The 22,019-nt window shown below is 41.6% G+C and overlaps 1 protein-coding gene across 8 annotated transcripts in view; it reads left to right on the forward strand.

The window, feature by feature from the left end:
- POGZ (pogo transposable element with ZNF domain) overlaps nucleotides 1–22,019 on the forward strand; it is a 50,711-nt gene that overhangs the window by 588 nt on the left and 28,104 nt on the right. For 4 of the 8 annotated variants that reach the window (XM_019528289.1, XM_019528297.1, XM_019528312.1 and 1 more), the window contains exons 2-3: nucleotides 12,191–12,315; nucleotides 14,444–14,602. In XM_019528289.1, the coding sequence (XP_019383834.1) occupies nucleotides 12,192–12,315; nucleotides 14,444–14,602 (283 nt within the window). In that variant the 5' untranslated portion in view covers nucleotide 12,191. Of the gene's footprint in view, nucleotides 1–12,190; nucleotides 12,316–14,443; nucleotides 14,603–16,374; nucleotides 16,739–22,019 lie in introns of those variants that run through there. The other 4 variants (XM_019528320.1, XM_019528328.1, XM_019528342.1 and 1 more) reach the window with 3 other exon arrangements.

Here is a 22,019-nt window from a genome sequence, read left to right on the forward strand (position 1 = left end):
GGGGGCGGGCGGGCGAGCGAGCGAGGGGCCGCGCGCGCCGTACACAAAGCGGCCGCGAGACGCTGTTGGCGGGGAGGAGGAGGAGGGAACGCGAGGGGAGGGGCTGCTCCCGCTGGGCGGCGGGATACCTACTCGGTGCTTGGAAGGCGGAGTGATCCGCGCCCCCCCCTCCTCCTGTTGAGGCGGGGAGTGACCCCCTGTGTGAAGCGCCCCATGCTAGAGAGCCCCTGCCTCAGCCCTGTCTGCAGGGGGAGGGGAGAGGCTGCACCCCCTCCCCCTTTCCCCAAGCTGGTGCTGGGTGGGCGGCCATGTTGGGCAAAGGGATTATTTTTTCTCTCCCTCTTTTTTTTTTTCTTCTCAGCAGCCACAATGAGCTGAGGCTGGCTGGCTGGGGGAGGTGCGGCCCCGCCTTTGCAAAGCAAGAACCGACAGGGCATTTGCTTCAGGGGTCTTTTGGCGGGGGGGGGGGGACTGCTCTGACCCCCTGCCTTGTAATCAAGGGGGTGCTTTGTAATTCTCTGAGGCCTGAGTCGCTCCCCTTGGCCTGCCGCTTCTCTCTTCAGGGGCTCCTCTCGGTCCAGGGGGTTTCCCTTGGCAAGCTTGCTGCTTGGCTCCCTGGCTGAGGGGGCTTGCCCTGGGCGCGTCAGCGCTTCCCTCTGGCCCCCAGTGAAACCTCTTAGTCCTGTTCTCCTTGGTCTGCCTGCCCCACAGGGTGAGAGGTGTCGCCTTGGCCTGACAACTGCTTTTCTTTCCCCCTTCAGAGTGATTGAGGATGGCTGACGCCAGGGCATCCTTTAAAGTTACCTTCTGCTTCCTATCTTCATCTGCACATGGGACATGGAGAATGTTCAGGTCCAGGCAGAAACACCCCCCTCTACGCATGCACACAGACACCAACAACACGTACTTTGCTTTACTGACTTACAGTAGTTGTAGCTGTTGGCAGGGCACACCAAATGTCTGCAAGTGACTGACCATGAGGAGGGGGAGGCCGCTATTTGTTTCTGGAGATGTCCTGTAGTGGTTTATGACAAATGGGCCTGCCCCATTCTACACCCAGCTATCCCATATCTCGCTACTTGCGGGTCATGCCAATTGTAACATCTGCCTCTGAATACAAAGTGTAGCTAATTATTATATATGCATTCCTAAGTTGCCCCTGGGTATAAAATATATTGACATAAATTACATCAGAGACTGCCTGTCTGATCCATCCACTGCATCATCCCAAACGTCCTCCAGCTTGTAGCTGCTCTGAGCCTCCAGCGTGTCTTGCGGGTTCTGCAAATGTTATGGTTGCCCGTTGTGTGTATGTGCACACATCCCAACACACGTACGCACACACTTCATGTATGTACATGCACACTTGCACACACTTTGTACATGTGCACACACCTTGTTAGTATTTGAGCATCTGTACCTCTATTAACTGGCCATGACCCTTGAAGTGGCTCCATATGGGCAGACCTTTGTACCTGCACATATACCCACTGAAATTAGCAGAGCGCTATGTGGAAATCGCTTGCACAGAGCTGGTGGTTGAATCAGAGCCAAGATGATGCACATACTGTTAGGTTCTAGGCAGAACAGGCTCGCAACTTATGGGTAGGTCTGGTCTCATACAAGATCTTCAAAGTATAGGACCAGTCACTACGCACAGATATATCAGAAAGCAAGTTTTAATTCTGCCATTTGAACTACGGGAGCAAATAATTTTAATTAATATATTATTATATATTTTCTATATATTAATATAATAGGCATCCCATGCTTGAAAGCTTTAATAATAAAGTGAATAAAGTAATAACAACATAGACAATTTAATAAGCCTTTTAAAATAATCACTCTAGATGGTGAACTAAAATGAAACACATCAGTTAACAAAGAGTACAGTTGTCTTGTCCTGCAAGTTGCACCTCAAGTACTCAAACCCATCCCCTTCCATATGAGATGCTGCACAGAGGTTTAAAATAGTCATATCAGCAATGATGAGATGGTCACATAAGATCCAATACCTATTCTTTTTCTTTCCTGCTTAAGAACCAGTGTTATATGTCAAAGTTGATGGAAGTTACTTTTCCAGGTTATAGATGGCAAATTATTTCAATAACAGGGGGTTATGTCCTGTTCTAATCATGGGATTAGTTTACATTGTTGAGAAAAATTTAATACAGTATCATCAAGGTTCAAAGATGGTACAAGATAAGATACACTTCTTCCTCTGATTGCTTACTGTTAAAATATGGAGGGAAGACAAGGGACAAGACAGCAGCTCAGATGAGGGGAGTGTATAGGGGCAAGGAGAGAAGTGGGACAGACCAAGGAGGTGGGTGTGGAGGGAGATCGTGAAGGACACAGCTTGACTCAATGCACTACTGTACTCGATTTTTATTTAGCATGTTTCTACTTAAGGAACCAAATTAAACCACCTTTTTTTTTTAAGTGAAGGGGTCTGATTTTTAACTTTTTCTGGCCTATCTAAGCAAATGGGGGGGAAAACTGAAGTGGCAGCTACTTAGGGATATAGCACTTTCCCACATTCAAGAATTGTGGAAGGAAACTGAAATGTTAACTAAGATGCACCATAAGTACTCTTAGGTTAAATCATCTAAGGAGCTATACGAACTGACAAACTTGTTTGGCAGGAAGAATGTACATAAATTTACACAGTAGTGTTAAATTAATCTTTGGGATACACATAATAGTCTTAGTCAGCTCCTACAGTTTTTAGCCAAAACTCATTGGGTCATAGCCTGCACCGCAAGGAAGAGGAGTGCAGATTTGTTGTGGGCAGCATACCTTCCCCTTTCTTGACACTCCTCTTTATTGCCCCACAATCCCCCCTGACTGGGAACAGTCCCAAAAATCTTGTGTACTTTGGGGTATGCTCTGGAGAGACGCACATGGGTCCTTTGCACCACCTTGCTCAGTAGTGCTCAACCTCAGGGTTGTGGATCCACATCATCCAGCTCATGCAGCTCCCTATAGATCCAGAAATTTGGTGGCAGGGGAGCAGCGGAAGCACTAATCACTGCTTCTCTGTGGGGACCCACAGGGAGTGCTGCAGACTGGATAACATGGGCTGGCACACTGGGTCATGTTGGTGTCCTGAATCGTGTCTGCAGACCAACCCCACTGGGGATCTGGCCCACAGCCTGACTCCACACTATTCATCCCATCCCGGTGCTGGAAAGTTGGGCACTTCTGCCTTAGCTGGATCAAGGAGACAGTAGGACAATGATGAATCGGGTCTGTTGACTTCAATTACTGTTTTATATAAGGATCTGGGATTGGGTCTTGTGTGTTCAAATTAAAATTAGTATGTCACAGTGTTTTGGATGAAATAAGTCCTTTCTTTTATGTCAAACCTAGGTTTGCTAGATTGTATTCAGATTTCCCTGTGTTAAAGTTATTTCCTCAAGTGGCTTAGTCCAGATGCCCAAGATCTATGCTACTTTGTTATAACCTGTATATTTGAACCTAAACAAGTCAGTTCATTACTTCTTGCCTGAGTTTCTCTAATCTGTAAAATGGTAATGATGATACTTCTTTATCTCGTGTGTTCCGAGGATTAATTAGTGTGTGTAAACTACTTTTGAATGTTTGGGATTAATAAGAGAATTGCAAAATATTTAATCTTTAAACACAATTTTCTCTTTTTATTTTCAAACCACCCATATAGTAAGAAGGAAATCTATTTATCATTTATTTAGTAGGAAGGAAATTCATATGATCTGATATTCTGTTCTTTGGACTGATATTGTGTGGTGGATGATTCTACTGTTGAGCAAAAAGTGGGCTGTGAACAGTGTCCCAAAATATACCAATCTGTATTTTTAATTATAAAATTCATTTTAAAAGTTTTTAGACCAAGGGTATCATATCTTATTATGTGAATTTTTAGGATGTTGCAGAAATATTATTTTATTTTAACCTTTTTAAAAAAAAAAAAAAAAGCAAATTATGTGCATGTAATCTGTGTGTGGTAACTGAATTTTTTGTTAAGGAATATCAAGTAATATATAACCTCATGACTTTTAGAGATCACATCATTCAGACACACCTGCCTTATTTATTCTACAGCTGTTATATAAAACCCCACTATCCACAGGTGCTTCTGATAATGGAAAACATTTGGGATTCTCTCCAGTAAATCGGTACTGAATGAAGTTTATGGACTTATACCAGGTTAAAACTTACCTTAGCTAGGAATAAGACCCTTGGCTGTTGAGCTGGTATGAATATTAGGCAAGTTTGTGTCAACACATAATGCAAGTTAGTGTCAAAAGGGGGCTTGTAACTACAGTCTCCTTAACATTTTATCTGACGGTCTTTTAAATAATTGAGATGTATGTAGTTGGAGGGTATTTTTGAAAGCTGAAGTTATAACAAAATGTTATGCCAAAGACTAAGAATCCTATCCTTTCCTTATCCTATGCTTTTGTCAAATTTTCTTGAAGAAAAATGGTAGGCCATACTGGCTATGTTTGATATGTACTTAATTGTTCAGCTCATTGATTATTTGATAAATATGATTGGAGCCCAGACTAGATGCCAACTTTCAGCTGAAATTGGAAGAGAGACAAGTAGCCTTTTTGTAACGAGGTAAGGAGAAAAGTTCTTTTTCCAATTCAGGGTAATCTGTCTACTTAGATGTAAATTAAAATTCTTTATTCTTGGATCGCCGCCAATAATGGTAGTTGCTTTTAGCAGAACTTGTAATCAGTGCTAACTTTTTAATACAAGAGCCATTGGCCAAATTATTTTTTTTCTTGTGGTAATGTTGAATATGATATATGTTGTTCAAGTAAAACAAAGAGGCCATATTTTGTATTAGTGCTAATTAGGCACAAATAATACATTTTTTAACTATAAAGGTCACTTTCTACTTTTCAACCAAAGTAGGGGGAAAAAAGCCTTGCATCTAAAATGTTTTATTTCTTGCAGTATATTTAGCACATTTAGTGACTTTTTTTTGGCATCCATATTTGCAAGCAAGCATCTGCCAGCTCTGTGCTGAAAAGCTAAATGTAGAATATTTATCACTGAGATTAATCATTTTATTGAACAAAGGCTTCTTACTTACAAAAATATGCAAGATCAAAGCTATGAAAAACAAAGCTGTTACGTTGAAGAAGAGAAGACATTTTCTTAGTTGAGCTGATACGAGCTGATGAAATACTGTGCATTTAATGCAAGTTAGTGTCAAAGAAGCTTGTAACAACAGTCACCTTAGCATTTTGTATGTGCGTATTTTGAATAATTATGAGGTGTTGAATAATATTTTGTTAATAGTGTGTGCTGAGATTTCCTCTATAGTTTGAACTTTAGCTGATAGACATACCATGCATTCTTTAGTCTATAGATTTGGCTCGCTGTTCTGTCTTAAGTATTTATAGAGGGACCATCACTATAGTATCTAGGCCTTCTTGCTCATTTGGTGTGAAGTAATATGACTCCAGACAAATGGTTACTGTTTTAAGTGTCACCATTCTTTTACCAGCTCAGAGCAGCTTTGTCCAAGAAGCATTACATGGAACTTTTGTTCTAGATATTTCTGTGAGGATCTTGAAAATCACAAATGTGTGGATATTGGTTGTGATGCCGTTTCACTAGAAATGGGAATCTACCTCTCATGTTTTTCTTTAACAAGTCCAAACGTTAAAGTTTATATCAAGGGAGAAGGAAAAGGGTGTTTTGGGCATATTGATTCTTCTTTTCCTTTGCAAAGCAGTTCTTAAAGGTTGGGTGGGTTGTGGGTTTTTTGGGGGGGGAGTTGACACTTGAGACTTTTATTTCTCAGAATGTGTGTTGTTGGTTTTTTTATATATATATTTTGTCATCCAGACATTTTGTTTATTTTTGAATAAGGAAGTTTGTAAGGTCTTGGTTCTATTTATGTCTGTGTCGCCAATTGCCCGTGTGATCTTGGGCACTTCATATCTTTGAGACTCAGATCTTTGCCCACATTTTAAAATTAGAGTAATAATATGCTTCCTTAACATAATGAAGGTGTTGGGAAGATAAAATACCCTAAAAGCGTTTCTGAAATACTCAGTGCTATGGTGATGAATGTTATGGGGGGTGGAGGGGGAAAGGAAAACAACTTTTCAAGTGCTACGTTAATAGAAGTAGAAAAAATACGATTCAGCAATACAATTATATGTCCATAATTACTTGTGAGAGTTCTTTGCCTGGCTCTATGAAAAATACTTGTATAATTAATTTTAATGGAGACTAGCCTAATGTACACTGTACAATTAGCCAAGCTCATAATGATAAACAGTGATTTCTTTTTTTCCTGATATTTTATTTTCTAATTAAGAAGTTTAGTATTTTTACTAATCAGCTATTCATTTGTTTTCTTTTCTCATTTGTCACTAGGATTTTTGTTCACTGAATGGGCTATTTTTAATCAAACATTTATATGTGGTATTCAGTGGACACGTAATGGAGTTGCTTAGCAGGCATGTACATATGCAGTCATTGCTTTAAAAGATATATTTATGAGAGGGAGTTTGGTTACTTTAAGTTATAATAACTTGGCTGAAATAGTATCTTAAATTTGTTTTCCTCTTCTGGAATAACGTAGGAGGACCAGTTGATAATTTTCTTTAGAAATTGTTGGTGATAATAGCTACATAAACACACTTGCTGCTTGCTTTCTACACCTGGAAGAAAGACCATAGTAGCCATTTTGTTGATTAACTTTAAATCCTCATCCTGCTTTTTTTTTTTTAACTTGTCTCCCAGTAGAGAGAGATCACCACTGTGACATGCACATGGAAGTCTAAAGCTTCAGGTATTTTAAATAGATATGTTGGTCTAAAGCCTTGGTTGTCAGCCAGTGCCTTGGCACCCTGGGGTGCCTCCAGATTCTTTGAAAGGTGCCATGAGGTGTGAGGAGATAAGCACAGGCTGAGGCTTGTCCCTGCCTGGCCAATCTCCCACCCCCACTTCTTGGTCCCTGTGCCAGGAGATAAACACTATAATATAAAAGTTAGTTTTTGAAATTGGGTGTTACTCATTTCGCAAAAGTTATGGAAGCTTCCCTCGAGTCCCCAAAGCTTGAAAACTGCTGATCAAAAGTGAAAGTGAAGAACAAAGAATTGTTCTGTAACTTTTGTTCATGTGTTCCAGCTCAAAATACCAAAAATAGATCTGATGTGATGGATAAAGACACAATCCTTGAAGCTCTTCCTTATGTGAATGATTTTACAGAAGATGTAGTGTGTGCGGCAGGCATCAGGGACACTTGTGGATTCCTGCCCATGGCCCAGGATAAATGTCATGAATTCACCAGGCATCCAGGCAGGTTGGCTGTAGTCAGTGGCTGCTGTGCCAGCTGCTGAGCAGGCAGCCTGTTATCCTCAGGCAAGTGGTACCTCCTAGAAAAATGAGGGGGAGATAAAGGCAGAGCTGGAATGAAGAGCTATTAAAGGAGAGAGTGGAGCAGCAGGTGCTTTGAGAGGTGAGGAGGGCACACGTTATTGGAAGAAGGGTTGGGAAAGGAATAATTTTGGGAGAAAGGGAAAATGATGTAGGATTGCTTGGAGGGAAGGAGCACAGAAGCTACTAGAAGGAACTGTTGCGGGCACAAAATGAAGAGGGGAGAGGTGCTAATATAACCAGTGGCACTCTGTAGCAACTACTTCTCTACCCCTACAAGTTCCCAGCAGCCTCATAGGTCCCCTGCCTACCTGATTATTCTTGTCTGTAAAATGTTACACATGGTGCTGGCAAGCTATGGTCTTGTTAACAAGAATTAGTCTTTTAGGCTGAGAGGTGCTGGTAGCACTGCATGAGACTGATGGGTGTGCTAAGCACCTCCCATTCAGGCTAACTGAGGGAACCATTAAGTCAGGAGTATAGCTTGTAGGTTGTATTTATACCCAAAAGCTTGCAAAGAAGAATTTTTCCAACTAGTTGAGTTGGTCTAATAAAAGCTACCAGATTTACCCAAAGAACCTTGGAACCATTAAATGGTTTTTGTTTTGGGTTGGGTTTTTTTGCCTACTTGTAACTGGAACAATGGAAGGCACTGCATAAGAACTGGACCAGCAAGTCTGGGCAGTAACTGGGGCATCTGTTGGCATTTTATGGCTTATAACAAACACAAGAGTCGGGCAGCATCTGGGGGCACTGCTCATTTTGTGTGTATGTGAGAGCGCTAGACAGACTAGGGCAGAAACGCCAAAACAGATGGGTGTAGAAGTGGCGGGGATAGCCAGTGATGTACCCAGAATGTGGATAGCCTTGGAAAAAAGCCTAGGGAGAGAGAAATGCAAAACTGTAGAACTCTTTGTTCAAAGATGATACTTTTTATTAAACCAACTAAGAAATCTCAAAAAATACATATATTTTTCTGCAGTCTTTCAGAGACACATGCCATTCCTCAGGCTCAGGGAAAATTAAAGATGGCAAAAAGTCCCTATAGGTAAAAAAAATAAACTTAATTTTTGCCTAGAGGAAGCTGAAGGTAGAAATGTGTTCCTCTGAGTCCAAGAGAGTGTAAAGAGAGAGAGAACATTTGGGATAACTGGTGACTGGAAAGACACTTGGAGCTGATAGCAAAAAAAAAAAAAAAAAAATCCTGTTTTTTCCATCTTCAGGGAAACAGGACTCTGCATATTCCTTGCATACTAACAAGATTGTGGTGGGGACCTTCCTTTACAATCATCTTCTCCACTTAACCCAAAGAATTCTCAGGACACTGAATCTGGGCTAACTACTGAGGTCAAAAGAGCAGTAGAGGTACTAGCTTGAATAGGACTGTGTTAGGACAACTTCAGAGAGGTCCCATGAGAAAACCTGCATTAAAGTTTTAGGAATTGAAACCCAAATAAGACCATGTACAAGATGAAGCATGGATAATCTGTGTAAGGATATTACAAAATTGAGGAATTTTAAGAATATGCAGTTAAGTGAAGGGGTAATATGTGGTTAAGCATGACAATCAGCTTGGTTAAAGGATTTAATCATTTTATTTCTTAATGTAAACTCATAGAACTGATTACAGGGTTTAACTAGGTCACACCGTTTTATTCAGAAGAATATTACTGTCATCTGCTTTTCTGTCATCTGCTTTTCAACTTTCTTATAAATACAACAGAAATCTGGGCATCCTCTAAATACCATTTTTCCTTTTCTATTATCCTTGAAAGAAATAGACATCAAGCCTGAGACAAAATTAATAGCAGAAAGAATGTCAGTGTTGTGAGAAGTTTCCATGACATGGCAGGATGGAGGAGCAAAATGTTCTTGTTGGAAGGAAAAATATACAGGATTAGATACACTGTTTCAGATTTTAACTTTATTTTTTTAGTAGGGTGGATCACTCATTCGTGTCAGGGTTTGAGTGCTTGGATTTTTAATCTAGACAGTGGCTGACAGTAAACTGTAAATTTGAGGGAGATGCAAGTGTTGCTTGGGTAGGATTTTATGGTAAAATGGCTGCATCTTGATGATCAGAGATTTACAGTTTATTCACACCGTGATTGCTTAATCCATGGTGTATTGTAAAACAATTTTAATTTTAGTTTTACAACAATAAGCTAATGAAAGTATTGTTCTGTATTTAAGCCTTCCGGTCAGCTGTTTTCTGTGGCTATTGAGAACACAGATTGTCTGCAAATGAGTTGGATTACTTTCTTGCATGTCTTTTATCGTAAGCTGTTTATTTTGGCCAGTCTGTCTCGGAATGTTTCTCATCAGATTTAAGGGCTGTCAAATGGTAGTAGGGATGACAAAAAACAATCACAACAGTCTCCTCTTCCACCCAAATATAACCAAAAGGAGCAAAATCCTTTTTAGAAGTGCTAATTCTCATTCAGCTATCCTACAGAAATGTCACCTGTTCAGCTCCTAGTCCTTTCTAGTGATCTAGTATTTGGAAAAGGTGACACCTTTACAGCACAGGTTCACAACCAGCAGTCCATGGTTTGATACGGGGCCATGAAGGGTTGGCTGCTGGGTTGTGGCATGAGCCCCCTGCTTGGAGCCCCATCTGTCCCCCTCGGCAAGTGGCTTCCACTGCCAGCAGTGACAGGCAGAGTTAAAACTGGGCAGCCCAGGGAGGGAGGCAGCTGGCTCTGTGTGCCCCGTCCCTCTCCCACCACCATGGCTGTGCCTGGCAAGGTGCTGCACAGCAGGTACTGGGGCCTGCGCCAGGCCAGGCAGCACCCCCCAGCCCTGCCCACAGCTGGGAGTGGGGGATACGGGTTGGGAAACACCCAGAGCGGAGGACAGGGAGGCGGCTCCACTGCTTGCTCCTAAGGAAGGCAGCGGAGCCCCTTCTTCCCGAGCAACCCCAGCTGAGTCCCCCTGGGCCACTGCCTATGCAGCCCCCTCTCCTGCAGAATCCCCCAGTGCCCACAGCTGCAGTGCCCCAACCTACACCAGGAACAAATTTAAATATTTACAAATTTAAATATTTAAAGTAGATTGTTTCTGTACCTGGTCCGCCAAAATTCTTTGAGTTTGCTAGTCCACAGTATAAAAAAAGTTGGAAGCTACTGTCTTACAGCAGTAAGACAGCATTCAAGAAAAGGAAATAAGTTTTCATGGTGCTCTGTTAAAAGCTCTAGTTTCTTTAAAAAAAACAATAAAGCTTTTGAAATCACTGGCCTGAGTTAAAGACTCCTAAAGGCACCATTCAAATTTTGCATAAACCTAATTTAAAGAGGAAGTTTAGAAACTGCTAATTCCTGCTTAATGGAACAAGGTGGAACTGGTTCTACAAGAAAGCTGCTGCCATCTTTTTTGGCCCAGTGGCCTGGAAACTGAGAAAAATGTAGTGTGGATATGAATGTGTAATTTACAATGAAAAATGTTAATGATAAACAGGCTTTTTGGAGGAGGCCTCATGCTGACATCTGTCTTATAAGAAAGGGCTCTCCTTGTGACAATGAGAGCCAGTATCAGCATTTGGAAACCATCTTGTCTTAATATTGGTTTGATCGTCTCAATTCCCCAGGGACAGTACAATCGCCTACTCTGGATATCTTCAAAAAACGCCTGGATGCTCACCTTGCTAGGGGCATGTAGCCCCAGCAGTCTTTTCTGCCCAAGCTCATGAGGGCTGGACCTGATGTTGTCGAAGTCCCTTCTAGCCCTTAGCATTTATGAATCTCTGTTTAACTGTACATTTTTTAAAAATTGTCAGTGCTCAAGGTCCAGATTAATTGCAGTTACACAAGAGAAAGACTCAGCTGTTTTATAGACACTTCCATGAAAAATTCTGGTAAATGTGCAGTGTTTCTGAGAAGAGCAAACACAATTATTAATATGCGTAAAGAATGGGACACCTAGTTTTCTTTCATTTTGGTCGTACTATCTCAAAAAGACGTGGCAAAAAAAAAGTTCAGAGATGAGGGACAAAAAATGGTTAGAAACGTGGAGAGACTTCCATGAGATGAGACTTAAACACTGGACTGGTTTATTTAGAGAATGCATAGATAAGAAAGGACATGATGGAGGGTATATAAAGAAAGGAATGATGTAGTGAAGATAAAAGACATTCCTATTTACTGTTCTTATAAGGAGCATGTGGTAAACTTAAAAAGCAATAAATACAAATCTGATAACAGGAAATCCCCTTTTTAACTAGCCTATAATTACACAGAATTTCTCACAAAGGAGCAAACTGGGGAAAGAAGGGCTTTAGGTGAGAAGGGCTGCAGGGGGAGTTGGAGGCTTTAATGGGTCTGGGAGTAATGCAGGAGCAAGGGTCTTCAGTTTTTATAGGAGTGTACTTTATATGCATGTAAAGTTGAATTTCCATACTTAAAATGGTGGTGGTTCTAAAATATAGGGGAAAACATTTATTCTTTTATTTAAATTCCTGATTAAAAAAAAAAATCGTAAGTTTTGGGGCTGGCTGTCGGGGTGAGCAGTAATAGGAAAGATAAGATTTGATGTTGCGGAAAAAGTATCGAGGAGCAACCTCCAATTTTATTTTTGGAATGGGAATAAAAACTTAGCTTTTAAAGCAACACATGGATTTGGTTCTAAAATGAGTAACAAAAGGAATTTTTTAGTTTGGAGTATTGTATATTCTTCATTGGAGGCGAAAATGAGAACATTACTAATAGATCTGGAATGAGAATCTTTTGTGTTAAGACGCTTGCTACTTGGTAAATCTTGTTTTCGTGGTGGCCACTAAAGGTCTTTTCCTCTCTTCCCTTTGCAGGATGGCGGACACCGACCTTTTCATGGAATGTGAGGAGGAGGAGCTGGAGCCGTGGCAGAAAATCAGTGATGTGATTGAAGATTCTGTTGTCGAAGATTATAATTCAGTTGATAAAACTGCTACGGGTAAAGAGCTATTTTAGTTAGAATTATGCAAGACATGGATGTTGTGCTGCACAGTATCTATATTTAATGGGAAACTGCAGTGATCAGTTATGTCCTCTCCAGTAAATATTTAGGTATCAAATGACATATACACTAAAGTATATAAAGTGTTAATTTTCTGAACAGTTAGACATTCCTGATGCTGTTCACTGTCTCCATAATTGTGAGTAGACCTTCTGTGCATGACAGCGGGAGCTGACATTTTGGTGGTTGTTCAGCAGATAGACCTCCTGCTTACAACTCCGTTAAGAAATGGGAAGTGTCCATGGATGGAATCCATCGGAAACAAAAGATTTTCAAAGTTGTTAGAAGGCAAGGTGTCTTTTTGTTACTATTTTCAAAGGAGGCAACTTTAAGCAGTTACTTGCCTAATGTTAAATCAGCCAAAGTAATTGTTTTTCAAAAGCAGTCAATTTATAATTCGCAAGACAAATGGTATGTCTCTAGTTCTTCGCATCTTACATTGTACTTTACTACATTTAAATGCTAAGTAATAACTAACTACTGTGTTCCATCTAGCAGCTTTGAAAACCTGACACCCCGCCACCTTGTCAATATGAATGGCATTTCCTTGCTTATATTATCAGACTGTCAAGATGACAACTTGTATGATTCTTAATTACTCTTCTTTTTTTAACACAATTGATTTTTTTGACCCTGATCTTGTGAACACATGCATGCTTAACTTTAAGTACCCATCTAGTCCTATAGAGACAAGGTTCTTTGGGTAAATCTGATATCTTTTATTAGACCAACTCAAAATAAAAGATAAAAGATATCAGATTTACCCAAAGAACCTTGTCTGCCTAAGTCCTTAGACCAACACAGCTGCAACCTACACCCCTGTAACATGTAGTCCTATTGTCTTCAAACTATGTACATTTGAAGAGTTGTGGATCTTTCTTGTTCATACTTAAATGTGCCTTTTAGAATATCTTTTCATATAGTAGTTTTCTTTTAACGAGTCTGAACATTAAAGAGACATAATAGGTAGCTAAAACTTCCATTTTTCAATCATTACTTAATAAATCCAGTTCAGTATCTGAATTGGGTTCTTTTATATAAGAACGATGCTTCATAAATATTGACTTGAGCTGTTATCAACATGTTGAATTTGGCTGTGCGTGAAATTTAAACAAAATATATATTAAAATTATGATTAACGTTAAATGATTTATTTAAAACTAAAGAGTAGGCATAATATGAATAAAATATTTATTCACTCTCCCTTTGATTCATCTGAAATTCTTGAGAGTCTGGTGTGTGTTTAAAAAGAAAAAGAAGTATTTTCCTAGCTATGTATGTGGGTGGAGCAGACTGGCATATTGCGTACATTAGTCTGTTGTTTGGCTATTTGAATTGCTTTTTCTTTGCCTTTTGGCTAAAATAAAGCATAGCATCAGTTTAATATTTTGCACCAATAGGGGCTGTGTTATACTGTAGCACAGGGCTAGTTCTAGCGATCTGACAGGTCTCTTGCATGTCTCATTACTGTGAGTCTACATTCTGATCCTAGTGTGAAATGTGCTGGAGGCATTCTTGGTACTTAAATATCTTGGCAGTAGCTGTTTGGCACATCTGGTAGTAAACATTGGCTGTCTAGAAGAGCGTTTGACACTTGGACTTTTAAAAAGCGAGTAGCTGATGAGTATAATGGAAGGTGAAGAAGATGTAGCTGTGGTTCCCAAAGAGGGGATGTAGTTTTACAGCTTTCTGGTGCCACCTTTTTTCTCTTGCTCTTCCTGCTAGAGCAGAATTTGAGGGAGCTTTGTGTGGCAGATGGGGACGATGCCAAGATAGATGGTACCAGGAAAGAGATTCAGTCAGGGGTGGGTGGGAACGGGGCATGATCTGCTTAACAAAGAAATCATCATGGTGTTGAACTGGTCGAATAACTTTCCTTGCTTGTGCTGCCTAGTAGAAAATACAGAGACAAGAAAGCAGGATTTCTTGAAAGTACAGGATTTACTTGGTGCAATAGTACAGCAGTACAATCAAGTACGTGCTATCATAGCATCTGTACAAACACGTTGTACTACCTCTGTGCTTTTTTTTTTCTAAATGTGATTATGCAATTCCTTCCTGGCAGTTTCAGTGAGTCTGCAGCCTGTTTCTGCCCCTCTGCCAATTGTTGCCCATGCCTCCATAGGCGGTAATCTCTCTACAGCCACGTCGGTCAGTAGCAGTGGGGCTCAAAATAGTGACAGTGCTAAGAAGACACTAGTGACACTGTTTGCAGACGACAATGGTAAGCAGAACCACTTTCAATATTTAGAATGCTTTGTACACGTGGGTCTTGAGGGGAAATGTTAGGCCTCAATTGTAGTTATCCTGTCTGGTGCTGTGATCCTGTGAGATGTCACAAACTCAGCAGGGATGGGTCAGACCAGTGTTTAAATGGGAGACTTCTGAAAATCTGCAGGTGGTGGAAAAAGTGGTGCTGGTTTTTCTTTCCTATAACTTGGTACCAAACCCAGTGCCCTGACATTGGGAGAAAGTGCTGAGATTGTGTTGGCTTTTAGATAAGATGGAAAACTAAAGGCCTGTCTAGTTATGGTCACCTGAGTACCATCAGAGTGCATTTTGCAAGAGTAGAGGTGTTAAAATGGAATTGTTAGCCAACTTCCAACTTGAGCAGTCCTCTTGCCTTCACTTCTTCCTGCTTTTTGAGTTGGATACGGTATTTCTCATTTCTGATACTAAAATTGTTGTTCAGTTTGGTGTTAGACAGCTGTCTTGCTTCATTTTCAAGATGGCTAAGGTAATCTCTCTGGGTAATTTTGTATTTCAGTGCATTAAATTCATAAAGTATGTTAGGGATCCTTTTGGCGATTTAAGGGGCTGTATAAATGTAAGATTTATTAGTCAATGTTTGACAATCCCACATTTTAAAGAAAAATCCAATGCTAGTTTTCTATGGCAAATGAGTTCTGGTATCCAAGTAAAAAATCAAGAGCTTTACTTTATTTGGAATAGTGACTTGTTTATTGAAAAGTAGGTTTTCAGAACATTTTGAAAGCCTTAGCTAAGACAACAGTACATATATTTTTAATGTTCATTGTTTCAGTGAGAAAAATTAGGTTTACAGGGAGGCTATGAATCAATTACAGGTACTTAATAACAATCCCTGTGATACTAGCATGCTAATTAGGTTAATACTAAAAAAAGCAAAGTATGTATGATTACTAGCTGATAAAATTCAGTCTTAAAAGGCTATGTTAGCAATAGGCACCAATCAGTAAACCTGAACTTGGGAAAGGGGTATCCAAATCTCTACATTTGGAGGGTCACTGTCTAAATGTTTCTAAATTTCATGTAGAAGGTTGAATTTGTGTTGCAGCTGAATCCAGAGCATTATTCATCACATCGCTAATGACTATACCTCTATTCTAATCCTGTCAAGACTGACAAACCCCCTCTTATTTGTCCCTTTTTTCCTTTATTTTTTGAGGGGGGCAGTCTAAAAATAAGTGTCTTGGTAAGTTCTTGCCATGGGAATCTAATTGAAAGCTGCAGTCTCATCTGAGCATGTAGGGAGGAGGCCTAGAGACTGAAAACAAAGCCTGACTGTTTTGTCTGCCTCTTTCAATCCCTGCTGCATAGAGTCTGAATGTGCCAAACATTCCCTTTGGACATCTAGAACATGGGCGGGTTAGCAGGATTACTAGTACAATGCCACAGGCTACTTTGAAAGAAAATTTCAGTATGCATTTTATATAAATCACAGATGCACACGAAGTTCTCTCCCTAATGAACTAGATCCAAGGGCGCTAAGTACGGTTAATGCCTTTGCCGTGAATGGCTAGTATTACATTCCTATGCAGCTGTTGCTCCAATAGCTATATTAGAGATTTGGGGCATAGTTGTGGTTAACCATGATTATCTTTTTTCTGGCTGTTAAGAAAGCGTTAGCAGTTGTCACTGGGCAAATGTCACTGCCTTCAGTTTATTTAATCCTCGGGGAAGAGATTAAAAACTTCAATCACATTTTGCCTTGACTTGATCTGTTGCTCTCCGTAGCTATTTTTCTTTGTGTGGGGCTTGTAGAAAACCTGTGGCTGAACGACAATCCAACAGTCCATGCAAATGAATGAAGAGATGCAACGTGGAGCATTGTAAGGCTTGTTTGCTTAAATAGGGTTGCCTGAACTCTACCCAACTTTGAATGCCATTGGCAACTTGCTGTAACCTTGGAGCTGCTCATCATTTGCTCTGGTCCCAGGCTGCACTAAAATACCACATATTGGGACCTGTGGCCATCACGGGATGTACTTCTGCATATTGAGAAGCATTCCTGAGGGCTTGTAGAATTTTTTGGCCAACCCTTGACCAGGAAGCAACACTTTGATCCCTGCAGAAATCTAAAGTCGAACTTTAAAGGGAGGTATGTGCAAGGGAGCAATACTTGGGAGGAAGGGACAGTGTCAGTACCTTGCAGGGTCTCAGCAGTATGTGCACAGACTAGGTTGGTGTCAAAGTCTAAGTTATCACTGTTAAAGTCTTGCATTAAGGCACAAGTTGGGTTAAGTTGCTGTTCGTGTTGTTTTTTGGTGTCTGTTAGAGACAGAACTGGCAGCTGTATGGAGTGCTGGAATGTATTATTGAGAGCATAGTAGGCAATGTGGAAGTGGAAAGGAATGCATAAGTTATTCCCCTTAACTTATCTTAAAAAAATTGAGACTGGCTGATTGGGTTGTGACCTACCGCTAAACGTAGTTTTTGTTTGCTGATAGCAGTTTAAATTTGTAAAGCGTGTTGGGATTCCTTGGGATGAAAGAAGCTATAAAAACACACCTATTTTCTACATCTCTCTAGAGCCCTTCAGTTTACATGAGTTAGGCTAGATTTCCTTCTTGATTGCACAGGTACAACAAAGGAGAGAGATTTTGCCCATTAACTTTTAAGACCAGAAATAAATAAATGTGTGTATGTGTGTATATATACGTGTGTGTGTGTGTGTGTGTGTGTGTGTGTGTGTGTACACGTGTGTGTGTGTGTGTGTATGTATATATATTTGGCTGTGAATATGGCCTTTTCATTCCTGAGTAGTTGCTTTCTGAGGCAGTACTCGCAGGGGAATCCCTTTTGGTTCACTGCCAGCGGGGATTTAAATGGCAGAGTGCCATATGGACATCTGTCACCTCTACAATTCTGGTTGTCTCTGCTGTCCCAGTAACTCTGAGGATCAGGTCCTGGTTTAAATTGCAACTATGGCTCACAGAGGGAGCCACATCGGGAATTATGCCAGCTTTTAGCAGTTTGTTTTTACATTCATGGGCTGTCTTGTTGTGCATTGTTTTATATTCATTAAAAAGAGTTCCAAATCAGAGGACTCGTTGCAAAGGACCCGTTAAATCTCTTCCGTCCTCTGTCAGCCAAGATAAACAGTGTTTCCTTAGGACAGGGGTGTCAAACAAATGAGTTGGCAGGCCAAGTCTGGATCATGAGGCTTTTCACAGACCAAATAGCCCACCTCTGGATCTGACCCACGTAGGATCTGGCTGCGGCTGCTTGAAGCTACTATCTACGCAGTCAGCAGCCAGGGAGTTAACCACTCCTGTGCTCCACCCACATTGCCAATTGTCACTGATTTTAGTTGCCATCAGCAATTGAAAATGTTAAATTGGATAGCACCATTCACCCTCTGAGTGCTTGCTGTGCTGACGCAGCAGCTACAGCAGCCATAGCAAACAGGCTGAGCGGTGGCACCAGGGCTGAGTGGTGATGGCATTAACTCCTTTGCTGCTGGCAGCTGCAGCTAGAAGTTCCACAGGCCGGATGACCCACCCCCGGGGGTTGTATGTTCGACATCCCTCCTCTGGGATAAAGGTACTGCTACATACAACCTAGCAGGCCTAAAATATAACCTACCCAAAGCAACAACATCCACATTAATAAAAATGTAGCTTCTATGCCAGCTGAGCCTTCAGTAACCAAGTTGGCGTGGGAATTCCTTCATGGGGGTGTCAGACTTCTCAATATTAAAACATCCTAGACACTAGCTCGCCAGAAGAGCAGAGTAGGAGGGCATAGTGGAGTGGACTCATCCATTCATGAATCAGATAATAGAATTGCAGAAGCTACAGGTAGAAATTACCTATTAGCTATCTATTCCATCACCCTGCTAGAGCTGGATTGTTCTCTACTGCTTGATTTTAAAGTCCGAAGCTCTTGGGCTTCCACTACTTCCCTTGGGGGGACTTTTATAGTCTAACGTAATTGAGCTTTCAGACAGTCTTTCAAACTGGCATTCAGCCTGAATTTTCTTTGAGTACTCCTTGTTACACATGTTTGTCCCATCCTAACTAATCCTTCTCTCTCCCTCCTGTTTACATATGTAACTAGAAGGTGTGATACTTGTCTGTCAGCTTTGATGTTTTTTTTTATAAAGGGTTGCTCCAGTGTTGCTAATAAGAAAATGTGGTAGGTGCACATTGATGTGATACTTTGACTTTTTGTAATAAATCCCCCATCAAATCAAAATGTATCTTGTAGTTCTGTAACACTTTTCACAGCAAGAATCACAAAGGGATTACACACATGAAATATTGGAATTAGACAAAGGAAATATTTTGTTTGTGACTAATGTACAAAAACTGCCTAATGGCACACAACAAGACTGTATGGCAGATTAGGACAGAAAGGGAGAGAGAGTGCTACATCTAATTAAAACAGAATGTCATTCTTTCCTTGGGGTGACAGTCCACGCAGATTCCTTTCTTGATACATATGTTCTCCAGGCGCATGGGATTAGATGCTTTCATTTCCCATTGGGCATGTTGCATGGGTACTTTCATACTGCCTCATTTAAGGGCTTAAAGTGTGCAGCACACAGGTGTCCTCTTAGCATCTGTGTATCTCCCACAACGGTGAGATGGAGCTCTGTAGGATCTGCTTACTCCACCTGCCATGCAGTTTAGTTGGTGTGGTTTTCTCTCTGTCACGTATTTATTGCCAACAAGTGTAATTTTCATGTTTCAGGTAGTTCAACTCTCATCTTCCCCTTATACTGGGGTTCTGGGATTGGGTCAAAAGCCAAGTCACATGGATTTTAAGACTGGTCCTTATTTAGATTAGACATCCTCAAGAACTACTTCACAGTTAGGGCGGCTAGGAGCTGGAACCAACTTCCAAGGGAAGTGGTGCTGGCTCCTACCCTGGGGGTCTTTAAGAAGAGGCTTGATGCCTACCTGGCTGGACGCATTTGAGTCCAGTTTTTCTCCCGCCCAGGCGGGGGGTCGGACTGGAAGATCTACAAGGTCCCTTCTGACCCTACTTCTATGATTCTATGACACTTTGCCCAGTAAAAGCTACCCTTGGTCACAGCATTGTTTTTTCTTAGTGGCCCTGGCAATCCAGGACTCTATCTTGAGATCCCAAACTACATTCACTACAGAGTGGACTATCTGTCAGTATGTCAGCACTGATGTCTGATGGGCAGAAAGGTGCCACACTCCAAAGATGAGCCTGGCTGAAGTTGTTCTCCCTGGCAGACTGGGATGAAAAGGTTGTCAAGTTCATGATTTATCATTTTCGTTCATCCATCGGCCATAAAACTGAGAACTTCTGGTGCCCAGGCACTGCCTTCTAAATCAGTACTAGGGTCACGTCTAAATCAGGTACAAATTTGATACTGACTCTTTAGGACTCACCAGTGCCTCAGTATTAGGAGCCTCAGCATTCAGTGCATCTGAGATAGTAGTCCTTCCACCTTGATACCCACTACTGCAGCATCTAAACCATGTGCTGTGCTAAAAGATATATAAAACCCACAGACAGCAGTGTCTTCTCTCCTTAAAAGATTAAAGGTGGTGACATACAAACAGAAGCTTCTGGGTCACTGGTACCGGCCTCTCCTATGCTTAGATAGGGTACACTTGAGAAACTTGCCCTCCCCTTGTAGTCCTTTTCCTCTTTCTCAGCTGAGTATAGCAGAGGCTTACCTTTCAACCAAGCATCTTCCCCTGCCTGGATAGCACAGAGAGATTCAGAGAGGGATTCTAGAGAATTTTAGATAAAAAGCTGTCTAAGGCTCCCAGAGGTTGCTCTGCTACTTGGTACCATCCTCCATCTCTGTACTTCTACCCATATCAGCGGATAACAGTTGTGGTCTTATCAGACGTGGGGGCATATAACCATATTCCAGAAAACCTGTTTCATCAACTGTCCTAATATCTCAATCACTGTTCCTAGAAACAAATTAAACCATTTCACAAATGCCTAAAAGGCATGAGAAGAGCCAGGAGCATCAGTTGCAAGGGGAAGAGCAACGGATGTCTGCTGTTTTATTCATTCACACCTAGATAATGGATCTACCTAGATCTGTCTCGGTTGTTTTAAGGCAGGGGTATCAGGCAAACAGTCCTTGGCTAGATGTGGCTTGTGGAGCACTGTGATGTAGCCCGTGGGTCTTGGGCTGACCCCACACACTATGCAGCATGTGGAGTTGGTCTGGTGTATGGGCTAGACCTGGCTCCATGGGCACTGTGTGCACCACAAGGAGTCAGTCTAGGGCATGCATCACATGAGGTACCTGCACTGGGCCAACCCTGAGTCTTGGATCCAGAGCCAGTCCAGATCAGACGGCACCAGAGCCAGCGCATAGGGTGGATCTGGTAGAGCATTGCATGCAGCATGTGTCCCATGCCAGCAGAGGGGTTCAGCAGGGGGTTACATTGGTTAGGACCCCCTATTCTAGGATCCTGAGTGCTGGCTGTAGTGCATGGTCCCAGTCTGGCCCACAAACTAGCTCAGCAACCCTCATCTGGCCTACCGGGCTGGAGGAGTTGGAACACCTTAAACCAGGGGTGTCAAAGAACTGAACGTGTCTTGGAAGGAGTCAAAGGCAGTCAGTGTAGATGGACAGGATCTTGAATAGTCTACCTCTTTCTACACCAGCAAGGCTTACCACGCACTTTGTAAAAGTCTGCTGAGACTGCAAAAGTATATGGCATACATCTTCATTTGTCCTGGACAGCTGAAAAGAGATGTCAGGAAGCAATGGATCCTTGTTAAGGGATTTGAGTATTTTTAATTACGTCTCCAGCAGTTTAGGAGAGATCAAAACAGCAGGGGCTTACCAAGCACATGCTGAGAGAGAAGGATGAAAAAAATTGGGCTTCTTCACCTGCAAAGTTTCTCATGCAGCCAGCCTCCAGATGGAGACTGACTATCAAAAGGTGTCTTTGTTTATAAATAAGCTTCTCAAGAACATCAGGAGGAAATAGTCTGTCATAGCCAATGGACATCTGATTGTTAATACTTCGCTCCAAGCTGTGCTGGATGCATCTGACACCACATTGTGTGCAGTGGCCATTAGAATAACTGTGTTGTGACTTCAGTCCTGTGGGGACCCTATGTAACAATCAGGGAAATTGGTTATTTGAGCTACAGACTTGCCAGTAACAAAACAGATGTATCCATTAAGTCCTTCAAGGATCCCAAGCCAACGTTTATGTTTTTAAGAGTTTCTGTGTCCTGACTCGAAGGCGACGCTTACTCCAACACCTATCCCTCACATTGCTCCTCTGGTCAGTCTTGCACTCAGCCGCAGAAGATCTTGGAGCCACTGTGGAAGACATGATCCTTGGCTTCCACTAGGCAGTAGGTTTGAAGCAAAGATTGAGAACCTGTGGGGCCACATGAGGTTTACTTTTGTCCTGTTG

The sequence above is a fragment of the Gavialis gangeticus genome, unplaced genomic scaffold (genome assembly GCF_001723915.1).
Source record: "Gavialis gangeticus isolate Ggan-Ray unplaced genomic scaffold, GavGan_comp1, whole genome shotgun sequence".
NCBI lineage: Eukaryota > Metazoa > Chordata > Crocodylia > Gavialidae > Gavialis > Gavialis gangeticus.